General features: G+C 35.7%; 1 protein-coding gene across 1 annotated transcript in view; it reads right to left on the bottom strand.

The window, feature by feature from the left end:
- NUP133 (nucleoporin 133) overlaps window positions 1-13653 on the bottom strand; it is a 35497-nt gene that overhangs the window by 8005 nt on the left and 13839 nt on the right. Inside the window, exons 14-22 of the mRNA XM_015824401.2 lie at window positions 11367-11461; window positions 11060-11284; window positions 10664-10786; window positions 9685-9784; window positions 8511-8753; window positions 1935-2068; window positions 1592-1750; window positions 408-543; window positions 160-278 (exon numbers count right to left, since the gene is read on the bottom strand). Of these exons, the coding sequence (XP_015679887.2) occupies window positions 160-278; window positions 408-543; window positions 1592-1750; window positions 1935-2068; window positions 8511-8753; window positions 9685-9784; window positions 10664-10786; window positions 11060-11284; window positions 11367-11461 (1334 nt within the window). The remainder of the gene's footprint in view (window positions 1-159; window positions 279-407; window positions 544-1591; window positions 1751-1934; window positions 2069-8510; window positions 8754-9684; window positions 9785-10663; window positions 10787-11059; window positions 11285-11366; window positions 11462-13653) is intronic.

Raw genomic sequence — 13653 nt, 5'->3', positions numbered from 1 at the left:
AAATGGATTTCAGTTCTCAGCATTTTAGAATAATATATAATTCTTTAGAAAAATATATTACAATGTTAACACGGGTTAATGTTGATGTTTTCTTTCAAAAAAATGGAATTCCCTTTGGATAGATACAAAAATCCCCTTAATTAAAAATACAGTAAATACCTCAATGAGCTGTGGGGCACTCAAAACCGGCATTTCATTGAGAGTCATCTTTTTCTCTGCCAACAACTGTTCAGGAAGGGTTTCTTGATGTAGTAAAAAACATTCTTGTTCAACAATTTCTGGCATACATGGAAGAAGAAAGGATCATTACTGATGATAGTGGCAACAGAACCATTTCAATGAGGACCAGCATAAAGGGTTTCTCTGTGTAAGTGTGGCATAGTTTTAAAGTTTAGCTTAAAAAATACCTTCAATTTTCTCATTAAGCATCACAGCCGAGATATCGGAAGCGAGCACAGATAGTTTACTTAATCCAAGAAGAGTTTTCTTCTTCGCAAAGTATCTTGTTTCTGTATTTGCTAAATTCTGGAGTGTTCTGTAAGCCTAAAAGTGACCAAAATAGTTCCAATTAGATAAAGCTTTGAAAACGTAAAGTCATGGAAGAACCAAAAAGGTAAAGAGAAAGATTTCCACTGTCCAGTTGTGTCCGACTTTAGGGGCCAGTGCTCATCTCCGTTTCAAGAATGTTTATAGATACAGAGACCTAAATTGCAAAGTTATTTAAAAATATTGATACAGATTTCCCAAACCAGTTGTACTTGAAATTACTAGTACATAACTATATATTCAAATTCTGAGATCATGAGGAAAATCCTCATCCTGTCCTGTAATTATTTGGGAACAACATAAAAAAAGTAAGGATAAGAATATAAGGATTTTTAAAATTAAAACAGTCACTGAAAATGGAAAAACCATCAAGACAAGAACTACTATAAAATATATTATTGACATACTAAGCTTCTGCACAAATGAGAAGAGACATCATAATATTTAAAATACCAGTTTCATAATAAGAATGAAGAACACACTAAAAGAGAGCCAGTTTGATTTAGTAGTTAAAACAAGTTAACCAAGTAAATTCAAGGGAAAAATAGTTGTATAAAAGTGCTCTGTTAAATATTTTTGTTTGAAACACTTATTTATTACTTTTGGGTTATAATTTGAGTTATATAATTCAAACCAAAACTTCTTCTACACCATGGTACTGAAGAAAAGTTTTGAACTGAATTTTGGTGATCTGATTTATAATAAATTTTGGCAACAAAGAATACTGTAAAAATCGAAGCTCTATGTAAAGATCCAGTGAATCTACACAAGCAGAGCTCTGGACTTTTTTTTTTCTCATGAAAGAAACTTTCTCCTCCTAAATGCAACCTCCCTCCCCCCCAATTTATAGAAACATCATTTTAAAAAAATGAAAATAACCAACCAAAAAGTTTGCATGATTACACAAAGGTTACCACTTGTTCCTTATATTACCAATTTCTATATGTTTTGCAAGTGGATCAAGACAGAGGGAAGAAGGATGTACATTGTATGCATTCACTTGACTAAGGAAAAAGTAAGAAGCTTGTATTATTTTAAAGCATACCTTATCCATGTCATTACTATTGATGTCATGTAGCCAACTGAGATGTTCATGAGCTTGTAAGAAGCTAGCCAACTGGCCATGCTGAGCAACTGGCTGTGACAACAGTTTTCCTCTTTTTCCTTTTTCCAAATACCAACGAAAGAGAAAATCTGAAAAATTCTAAAAAATAAAATTACATATGCAAAAGGATTGGCTTTGCAAAGTATGGTCTTCTTATGAAACAGGAGTATAGATCTTTAAAAGTGTAAAACACTCATTTCTTTTTTTTTTACAGCTTGGCTCCTAACAAGCACCACTGACTTAAATGACAAAACTTCACTATGGTAAAATTTTAATACCTCACCTGATCAGCAAACTGGGTCATATAGCGTTGTAATCTGCTTTGGTTATCAGTCTGTTCACATAGTTGTACCAAAATATCAAAGTCACAATATTTCTCTGCAAGAGCAGCAACTTGCTGATATTGTTTGAGAACAACTGCGCAAAAATCAAAATACAACAGATCATACATGTCTATCCTGTAATCACTTGTAGATAAGACAGTATTAATTATCAAATTTAAAAAAAAAGATTTTCTTCATAATACAGCTTATGCATGAAGCATCTATCAGATATGTGGACATTACATTGCCTCGAAGTAGACAGATAGTATCTTTTCTTTCTTTAGCCAGTTTTGGCTTTTTATCTCTCTTTACTTATTTAACAAATTTATATGGTTGATCTTTTAATATAATATGATTCTGGCAGTTATATAAGCATAGCAACAACTAAAACTGTAACCAGTCTCAAAATACTGACCCTGAATCAAAATAAAACATGAAAAAGCCAAGATTACTATTATTATAATATTATATCCATATACAACAGATCGACAGTAAGCAAAGTGGGTAATTAATAAATATTCAAATTTAAATGATAAGCAAATCTTAGGCTGCATAGCTTTTTGAGATATGCCAAAGTCAAATACATGCTGCCATCTGCTGGGCTTCACAAAGTTACATCTGATTAAATTTAAATCAAATCAAATGCAGTTTTTGCCTATTTTGCATAAAGCAGTTCCTGATATATCGCTGTAAGTAACCATCTATCTGAAAAAAGTTATGCTCCTCTGCCCTAACTAAAAAATTAGACCATCTGATAAATGTGACTGAATGCAAAATTATAATAGATAATAATTCTTGTAAATAATTTTGCCCATTATCTCTTTTTTTAAAAGAAAAAAACAACTTCAACTTTAGAATAAACATACAATAACTGAAAAGAAAGTAACACCTTGGGAGTATTTGCTTTAGTTTCCTATGCCAGATTTTCATACGGCACTATAAACCTAAAGAGATTCTGCTCTTCTTATCACTCTGCCTTTTACGCCTTACCATTTTTTATTTCATATTGCAAACTATTATTAGGGATTTAAACATCAGCTTGTACAAAAACATCAGCACTTACGTAATGGTAACAATAATTCTGTTCTTTTCTGTTCGTATTCTACAAGCAGACTGTTATAACGTTCCTGATGCTCAGGCCGATCCACAGATTTAAGCTGCGAAACATAGCCATCCAGAAAGCAATCCAGCAGTGCCACCAGCTGTTCTGTCACTGTGCTACGAAGCTTACTATTAGCTTGTGGATAAACCTTCTTCAGAATGATTTCATGTTGCTGGACTATTGTTGTTCGCACACCGACAGATGCTTGAGAAGACCACAAAACATTTTATTGACATTTCTGCTAGTTGAAACTTTACCACCGATGTACATAGATAAGTTGCAAGTAAAAGGGAAATACATACGTGAATGAATTCATTGCTTGTAAAGCAAAGCAGCATTTTTCAGTAGAACAACAGACAGACTTTCCAGCAAGGAGAAGAAGAATGGGCATAAAACAACCAGAAAAAGCTGTACTCATAAAAGAAAAGAAAAATTTCTAGAGCTCAGAATGATCCACTTATGCTCCTGTACTCATTCAAACAAGGTTTGTTTATTTAGATTTTTATCCCGCCTTTATTACTTTGTAAGTAACTCAAGGCAGTAAACATAATACTCCTTCCTCTTCTTCTTTTCCCCACAGCAACTATCCTGTGAGGTGGGTTAGGCTGAGAGAGAGTGACTGGCTCAAGGTCACCCATCTGGTTCTCAGGCCTAAGGTAGGACTAGAATTCACAATCTTCTGGTTTCTATCCTGACCACTAGAGCAAATTGGCTCTTCTAGGTTTCTTCCCTTAGGTTTCTTGTACAAATAACTGCATCACAGTACAAATATCAGCATCATAGTATACCTTTGCTCCACCAAATAAGTGCTTAAGTTAGAGTATATGAATAACTGCATTACTCCCAACTCATGAATCAGACTGCTGCTACCTAAATTAATATGTCAACCTTAAACTTCAGGAGGTGGAATTAAGAAATGAAAACAATTCACATTTTTTATAAACTTTTAGTTTCATCCATAGGAAAACTGTCACAGGTATCAGAAACACACAGCTCCCTCTTATCAGATTAAATACACAAAATGGCGGGAATTGTTAAAAGGTTAATATAACACCAGGTATGTGTAAGACTGGTAAAACTAATACCACATTATAAACTAGCAGCAGAACATCACAAATGTCATTTTAATTTTTCTCACCTGTCCAAGGTACATTCTCAGGTTCAACTTTAGCAGGATCTCTTATTTTATATAAAGGAATTTTTGATTGGCGATCTTGGATAGCAGCTTTTAGCATATCCTTCACAAAAAACCGGAAAGAAAATAAATCTTGTCAAAATTATTTTATGGAATATGCCAGGTTTTTAAAATGAATATAATTATTTGTGTGTGTGTGTGTGTATAAATAAAATCAGATAGTCTAGGAAAAAAAATTAAAGATTTGTGTTCATATCATCTTTGGCCCAAAATCATTTTGTGCAATCATTACGTTTAATTACCCACAAATTAAACAATTTGGAAACTTGACATAGAAGATACTTGGTGACAGTTTCCAACTATGAAATTATCTCCAGGCACATCATGTGATCGCAAGGTTTCTGGTAGAAACTATGTATTCTCTTCATCAAGATGCTTGGTGTGTAAAATACATTGCTCTTTGAACTAATACTTACTATGGCTTTTATGATATATAACAAAAAAAAACCAAAGCAAATCACAGTTCAATTGACTTTTAATGGACTGATCAAATTCCTGCTTTTAATTATTTAACCACCACATGTAAACTCAACAGTGGATTAAGCAGTTTAAAATTCCTCCAATGTCAGTTCAAGAAATTTCATCATACAGTTACTTGTCCTACTCAAATCACAAGATCTAAAATATTTTTTCTGACTTTAGTAAATCTAAAATGTGCTTGATTTCTGGGTAATATAAACAAGTGGACACCAGGATGCTACCGGTGAGAGTCCCCCCAACTTCACTCCACTCTACTATCTTGCACATTCCATAAATGTGCTCCATAGAAACATAGAGTCCTTCAGAACGTATGTATAGAAATACAGAGAGATGTAAAAAAATGTTAAATCACACTGATGGATAGAAATCTGCTTATGTAACATTAGTTATAATCAACTTTGCAGGTTTCTGTCACAACTATTAACACAGATATCATACCTTTATGATATTGTTTACTTCAACAACTATTTCACCCCATTCCTCAGACTGAACCGATGTATCCTTCAAGACTTGTTTTTCCTTTTCCAGTAAGCATTCAAAAATAGTGTCTACTTGAGAAACCTGAAAAACAAAAGAGTGTCACACTGGTACTCCATTTATTGAAGATATTGGGTTGTATTTTTTTTTTAAATCACACTGGAGTAGGCAGTCTTGCAGATATAGCATATTTTATCTCCGCATTCAATTTTCATTATCAAGGCATGACTGCCTTTTATTAACTTTTTGTCTTTGTTCCAAGCCATTTGGATTATAACTAGGATGCTTTTAGACTCCTCATATATTTGAGGTCTATTCATGCAGAAAATCATGTATTTCTAGATATCAAATAATTCTTACCTCTCTGAAGAAAACATCAGCAGGTGTTAGACCTGAAGGAATGTCATCTTCCCTTTTGTTCAAAGCAATCTGTATTGCAGAAGTCACGAGATCTGGCAATCTGTAATGATAATTCTTGAGAGCAATAGCTGCTGCTAATTTTTCTGCATGCTCACGAAGTAGTAATCGAGTTGCCATTGGCATGCCTCTTACTTGAACACAATCTAGTCGTCCAAAGAGATCAACCTTAGATAGAGATAATTGTAAATAAAAATAATGTATGCCACACTGTTATCCATATTTTTATCCAATAGCATTAGGAACTTACTTGGCGAAGAAAATCAATGTACATAGAATGTGCTTGTGATTTATTATCCAGCTGGTGAAGAATAATGATGGATGAGTTGGTAAAATTTGCTGCATCTGGACAAAAACATGATCAAGAGCAGTTAAACTTTGAAAATGTAATTTTCAAATATTTGATGTACACATTTTTTCCCCAAAAACTATTTATCCCCTATTGCAGGCATGTCAAACTGCCGGCCCACGGGCCAGATGCATCACGCCAAAACTGCGCCCACCCCATTGCCGGCAATGGGGAAAAAGTCGTGATATGTCGCACGACGTCACATGACGTCGCACGTTTGACATGCCTGCCCTATTGGATTTTTGCATATTTTTACCAGTATTATATAAAGGGAATCTAACAACACCACATTTCTTTCCTTTGGATTAAGCTCAGCTACAGTTTTATATCAAGATCAATACAGATGTCTACTCCAGGAAGTTGAAAAAAATCTGTCATTTTGAATATACTGTATTCGTGTTCAAACTATATTGGATGATATAACAATTTTTTTAAATAGAGGAATTCATAGCATGCAGGTTTTCTGAGTTTAGCTCTATTTTAGAGATCTTTGCCTATTTCTTCCCATCATGTATTATGTCTGAAAAATGCATGTTTGGTCAGGGTGAGTATGCAACTGAACAACTACAGTTTTGAATGTGGAACAAACCATCAGGTTTCAGAAATTTCATTAGACTCATTGGATCAGTCAATGCTTGGCCGAAAATAAACTAGGTACATTTGGATGATTTAGAAGATACAAAAATATGTACAGGGTGAGTAAGCAACCCAGATATGTGCCATCATCTTCTTTCCTCAATATGGCATATCTATAGGCCTGTTCGCTCCCAAATTTCCCAACACCTTTCTTTTGGCTCGTCCTTGTACCTTCCCAATGTCCTTTCCTTCATCCCTCCTTCTTGAACAGGTACAAGAGAATGTTGGTCATGCTTCACAATGCACTCTACATTCATTTCAGACAAAAAAATAAACAGGATTGGCTATACTTTGGATTTATATTTAAATACACCAAGACGGTCCCAGTGGGAGAATAGTGTTGTAGAATTCCTTGGCATTTTCTGCAATGCACAGGAATTGCCAATCATCCAAGGCAAAAATAAAAGAGGCTACCTAAAAATTCTAGTACTCCGTATTCTCTGCTGTAGATTCAAAATGGGAAAAAGAAATATAAAACCTTCCACAGATTGTGACCGTATGTACATACAGTAACTGACATAGGAAGAAAACATTTCTTTTTCTTCCCAATACTCTTATTTTTTGCCTGTGAAGTTTCCATTCTGGTCCCCAACATAAAGGAACACTTCAAAGCTTTCTGATGCATATAGACAACATTAGGCTATGGATGGCAGCTCAGGGATAAGCTGCTTAAGTTTATGTGGGATGCAGGGCAAGCCTGCTGCATTTTCCTGTGGCCTGAAGTGAATTCCAGAATGTGGCCAACACTCTCCAGCACCAATCCCAGAGGGAGGAAAAAGAAGGGACAGGAAAGATATGAAGTGGGAGAGACGAAGACCTGCCAATGGCATATACCATGGTGGGACAACAATAGTGGAAGCTAAAGAAAGAAAGAAAGCAGAAAGAAAAGATGCAAGGAAGATCAGAAAGTGGGCAGGCTGGTGGGATATCCTGCACTGGAACATTGGCCTAGCTGAAGAGTTAAAGAAGCTGGGAAAATTGGGGATAGCTGGGCTGCCATAGTAGGACATACAGCATGGAGAATGGGATTGCTAGTTGTGCACTCCACCCCTCCCTGGTATTAATTTCAATAGCTGCCCTAGTCTTCTTTTCATCCCAAGCCACTTCTGCCTGCAACATCCCTATTCTAGTTCATGCATAGACCAAAATATTTACCACATGTGCTTCAATTCAGGCGCAGACTATCAGCAAACAGCTGTTCCATGCATATCCACAATAACATTGCAATGCACCTTGTGAAGGGCTACCCTTGAAGTATACTTAATCCAATATAAACAAAAACATGGATTGTTCCGCTTTTTATANCGACAGTAAGCAAAGTGGGTAATTAATAAATATTCAAATTTAAATGATAAGCAAATCTTAGGCTGCATAGCTTTTTGAGATATGCCAAAGTCAAATACATGCTGCCATCTGCTGGGCTTCACAAAGTTACATCTGATTAAATTTAAATCAAATCAAATGCAGTTTTTGCCTATTTTGCATAAAGCAGTTCCTGATATATTGCTGTAAGTAACCATCTATCTGAAAAAAGTTATGCTCCTCTGCCCTAACTAAAAAATTAGACCATCTGATAAATGTGACTGAATGCAAAATTATAATAGATAATAATTCTTGTAAATAATTTTGCCCATTATCTCTTTTTTTTAAAGAAAAAAACAACTTCAACTTTAGAATAAACATACAATAACTGAAAAGAGAGTAACACCTTGAGTATTTGCTTTAGTTTCCTATGCCAGATTTTCATATGGCACTATAAACCTAAAGAGATTCTGCTCTTCTTATCACTCTGCCTTTTACGCCTTACCATTTTTTATTTCATATTGCAAACTATTATTAGGGATTTAAACATCAGCTTGTACAAAAACATCAGCACTTACGTAATGGTAACAATAATTCCGTTCTTTTCTGTTCGTATTCTACAAGCAGACTGTTATAACGTTCCTGATGCTCAGGCCGATCCACAGATTTAAGCTGCGAAACATAGCCATCCAGAAAGCAATCCAGCAGTGCCACCAACTGTTCTGTCACTGTGCTACGAAGCTTACTATTAGCTTGTGGATAAACCTTCTTCAGAATGATTTCATGTTGCTGCACTATTGTTGTTCGCACACCGACGGATGCTTGAGAAGACCACAAAAACATTTTATTGACATTTCTGCTAGTTGAAACTTTACCACCGACGTACATAGATAAGTTGCAAGTAAAATGGAAATAAATACGTGAATGAATTCATTGCTTGTAAAGCAAAGCAGCATTTTTCAGTAGAACAACAGACAGACTTTCCAGCAAGGAGAAGAATGGGCATAAAACAACCAGAAAAAGCTGTACTCATAAAAGAAAAATTTCTAGAGCTCAAAATGATCCACTTATGCTCCTGTACCCATTCAAACAAGGTTTGTTTATTTACTGTAGATTTTTATCCCACCTTTATTACTTTGTAAGTAACTCAAGGCAGTAAACATAATACTCCTTCCTCTTCTTCTTTTCCCCACAGCAACTATCCTGTGAGGTGGATTAGGCTGAGAGAGAGTGACTGGCTCAAGGTCACCCATCTGGTTCTCAGGCCTAAGGTAGGACTAGAATTCACAATCTTCTGGTTTCTATCCTGACCACTAGACCAAATTGGCTCTTCTAGGTTTCTTCCCTTAGGTTTCTTGTACAAATAACTGCATCACAGTACAAATATCAGCATCATAGTATACCTTTGCTCCACCAAATAAGTGCTTAAGTTAGAGTATATGAATAACTGCATTACTCCCAACTCATGAATCAGACTGCTGCTACCTAAATTAATATGTCAACCTTAAACTTCAGGAGGTGGAATTAAGAAATGAAAACAATTCACATTTTTTATAAACTTTTAGTTTCATCCATAGGAAAACTGTCACAGGTATCAGAAACACACAGCTCCCTCTATCAGATTAAATACACAAAATGGCGGGAATTGTTAAAAGGTTAATATAACACCAGGTATGTGTAAGACTGGTAAAACTAATACCACATTATAAACTAGCAGCAGAACATCACAAATGTCATTTTAATTTTTCTCACCTGTCCAAGGTACATTCTCAGGTTCAACTTTAGTAGGATCTCTTATTTTATATAAAGGAATTTTTGACTGGCGATCTTGGATAGCAGCTTTTAGCATATCCTTCACAAAAAACCGGAAAGAAAATAAATCTTATCAAAATTATTTTATGGAATATGCCAGGTTTTTAAAATGAATATAATTCGTGTGTGTGTGTGTGTGTGTAAATAAAATCAGATAGTTCAGGGGAAAAAATTAAAGATTTGTGTTCATATCATCTTTGGCCCAAAATCATTTGGTCCAATCATTACGTTTGATTACCCACAAATTTAACAATTTGGAAACTTGACACAGGAGATTCCTGGTGACAGTTTCCAACTATGAAATTATCTCCAGGCACATCATGTGGTTGCAAGGTTTCTGGTAGAAACTATGTATTCTCTTCATCAAGATGCTTGGTGTGTAAAATACATTGCTCTTTGAACTAATATTTACTATGGCTTTTATGATATATAACAAAAAAACCCCAAAGCAAATCACAGTTCAATTGACTTTTAATGGACTGATCAAATTCCTGCTTTTAATTATTTAACCACCACATGTAAACTCAATAGTGGATTAAGCAGTTTAAAATTCCTCCAATGTCAGTTCAAGAAATTTCATCATACAGTTACTTGTCCTACTCAAATCACAAGATCTAAAATATTTTTTTTGATTTTAGTAAATCTAAAATGTGCTTGATTTCTGGGTAATATAAACAAGTGGACACCAGGATGCTACTGGTGAGAGTCCCCCCAACTTCACTCCACTCTACTATTCTGCACATTCCATAAATGTGCTCCATAGAAACATAGAGTCCTTCAGAACATACAGTATGTACAGAAATACAGAGAGATGTAAAAAAATGTTAAGTCACACTGATAGATAGAAATCTGATTATGTAACATTAGTTATAATCAACTTTGCAGGTTTCTGTCACAACTATTAACACAGATATCATACCTTTATGATATTGTTTACTTCAACAACTATTTCACCCCATTCCTCAGACTGAACCGATGTATCCTTCAAGACTTGTTTTTCCTTTTCCAGTAAGCATTCAAAAATAGTGTCTACTTGAGAAACCTGAAAAACAAAAGAGTGTCACACTGGTACTCCATTTATTGAAGATATTGGGTTGTATTTTTTTTTAAATCACACCGGAGTAGGCAGTCTTGCAGATATAGCATATTTTATCTCTGCATTCAATTTTCATTATTAAAGCATGACTGCCTTCTATTAACTTTTTGTCTTTGTTCCAAGCCATTTAGATTATAACTAAGATGTTTTTAGACTCCTCATATATTTGAGGTCTACGTGCAGAAAATCATGTATTTCTAGATATCAAATAATTCTTACCTCTCTGAAGAAAACGTCAGCAGGTGTTAGACCTGAAGGAATGTCATCTTCCCTTTTGTTCAAAGCAATCTGTATTGCAGAAGTCACGAGATCTGGCAATCTGTAATGATAATTCTTGAGAGCAATAGCTGCTGCTAATTTTTCTGCATGCTCACGAAGTAGTAATCGAGTTGCCATTGGCATGCCTCTTACTTGAACACAATCCAGTCGTCCAAAGAGATCAACCTTAGAGAGAAATAATTGTAAATAAAAATAATGTATGCCACACTGTTATCCATATTTTTATCCAATAGCATTAGGAACTTACTTGGCGAAGAAAATCAATGTACATAGAATGTGCTTGTGATTTATTATCCAGCTGGTGAAGAATAATGATGGATGAGTTGGTAAAATTTGCTGCATCTGGACAAAAACATGATCAAGAGCAGTTAAACTTTGAAAATGTAATTTTACTTTTCAGTTAACGTAAATATTTGATGTACACATTTTTTCCCCCAAAAACTATTTATCCCCTATTGCAGGCATGTCAAACTGCCGGCCCACGGGCCAGATGCATCACGCCAAAACTGCGCCCACCCCATTGCCGGCAATGGGGAAAAAGTCGTGATATGTCGCACGACGTCACATGACGTCGCACGTTTGACATGCCTGCCCTATTGGATTTTTGCATATTTTTACCAGTATTATATAAAGGGAATCTAACAACACCACATTTCTTTCCTTTGGATTAAGCTCAGCTGCAGTTTCATATCAAGATCAATAAAGATGTCTACTCCAGGAAGTTGAAAAAAATCTGTCATTTTGAGTATACTGTATTCGTGTTCTAACTATATTGGATGATATAACATTTTTTTTTAAATAGAGGAATTCATAGCATGCAGGTTTTCTGAGTTTAGCTCTATTTTAGAGGTCTTTGCCTATTTCTTCCCATCATGTATTATTTCTGAAAAATGCATGTTTGGTCAGCATTTTTGCAACTGAACAACTACAGTTTTGAATGTGGAACAAATCATTAGGTTTCAGAAATTTCATTAGACTCATTGGCTCAGTCAATGCTTGGCCGAAAATAAACTAGGTACACATTTGGGTGATTTAGAAGATACAAAAATATGTACAGGGTAAGTAAGCAACCCAGATATGTGCCATCATCTTCTTTCCTCATAGCTCTCAGTTTGGCATATCTAAAGGCCTGTTCACTCCCAATTTTCCCAACACCTTCCTTACTTCGCTAGCCACCAGCATTCCCCCATAAAATATCTGCCAGCAATCTTCTCAATGCTTTCCCTCCCTTTCCCCTACACGGCTCGTCCTTGTACCTTCCCAATGTCCTTTCCTTCAATCCTCCCTCTTGAACAGGTACAGGAGAATGTTGGTCATGCTTCACAATGCACTCTACATTCATTTCAGACAAAAAAATAAACAGGATTGGCTATACTTTGGATTTATATTTAAATACACCAAGACGGTCCCAGTGGGAGAATACTGTTGTAGAAGAATTCCTTGGCATCTTCTGCAATGCACAGGAATTCCCAATCATCCAAGGCAAAAATAAAAGAGGCTACCTAAAATTCTAGTACTCAGTATTCTGTTGTAGATTCAAGATGGGAAAAAGAAATATAAAACCTTCCACAGATTGTGACCGTATGTACATAACTGACGTAGGAAGAAAACATTTCTTTTTCTTCCCAATACTCTTATTTTTTGCCTGTGAAGTTTCCATTCTGGTCCCCAACATAAAGGAACATTTCAAAGCTTTCTGATGCATATAGACAACACTAGGCTATGGATGGCAGCTCAGGGATAAGCTGTTTAGTTTATGTGGGATGCAGGGCAAGCTTGCTGCATTTTCCTGTGGCCTGAAGTGAATTCCAGAATGTGGCCAACACTCTCCAGCACCAATCCCAGAGGGAGGAGAAAGAAGGGACAGGAAAGATATGAAGTGGGAGAGACGAAGACCTGCCAATGGCATATGCCATGGTGGGACAACAATAGTGGAAGCTAAAGAAAGAAAGCAGAAAGAAAAGATGCAAGGAAGATCAGGAAGTGGGCAGGCTGGTGGGATATCCTGCACTGGAACATTGGCCTAGCTGAAGAGTTAAAGAAGCTGGGAAAATTGGGGATAGCTGGGCTGCCATCGTAGGACATACAGCATGGAGAATGGGATTGCTAATTGTGCACTCCACCCCTCCCTGGTATTAATTTCAATGGCTGCCCTAGTCTTCTTTTCATCCCAAACCACTTCTGCCTGCAACATCCCTATTCTAGTTCATGCATAGACCAAAATATTTACCACATGTGTTTCAATTCAGGCGCAGACTATCAGCAAACAGCTGTTCCATGCATATCCACAATAACATAGCAATGCACCTTGTGAAGGGCTACCCTTGAAGTATACTTTATTTATTTTATTTATTTTATTAAATTTATATCCCGCCCTTCTCCTTGCGGACTCAGGGCGGCTAACAATCAAGTAAAAATACACAGATAACATTACAAGTTTAAAAATTAATTAAAAAGGAAATATTTAACTGTGATCTAATTAAAATATAATTAAAACCCCCTCTAAAAATTTCCCCTAGGCCAGTCCTGCAAGC

This window comes from Protobothrops mucrosquamatus, unplaced genomic scaffold (assembly GCF_001527695.2).
Source record: "Protobothrops mucrosquamatus isolate PMUCROS unplaced genomic scaffold, P.Mucros_1.0 scaffold2221, whole genome shotgun sequence".
NCBI classification, from domain to species: Eukaryota; Metazoa; Chordata; class Lepidosauria; order Squamata; family Viperidae; genus Protobothrops; species Protobothrops mucrosquamatus.
Note: the sequence above shows the minus strand (reverse complement) of the source record. Positions and strands in the feature narration are given on the sequence as shown.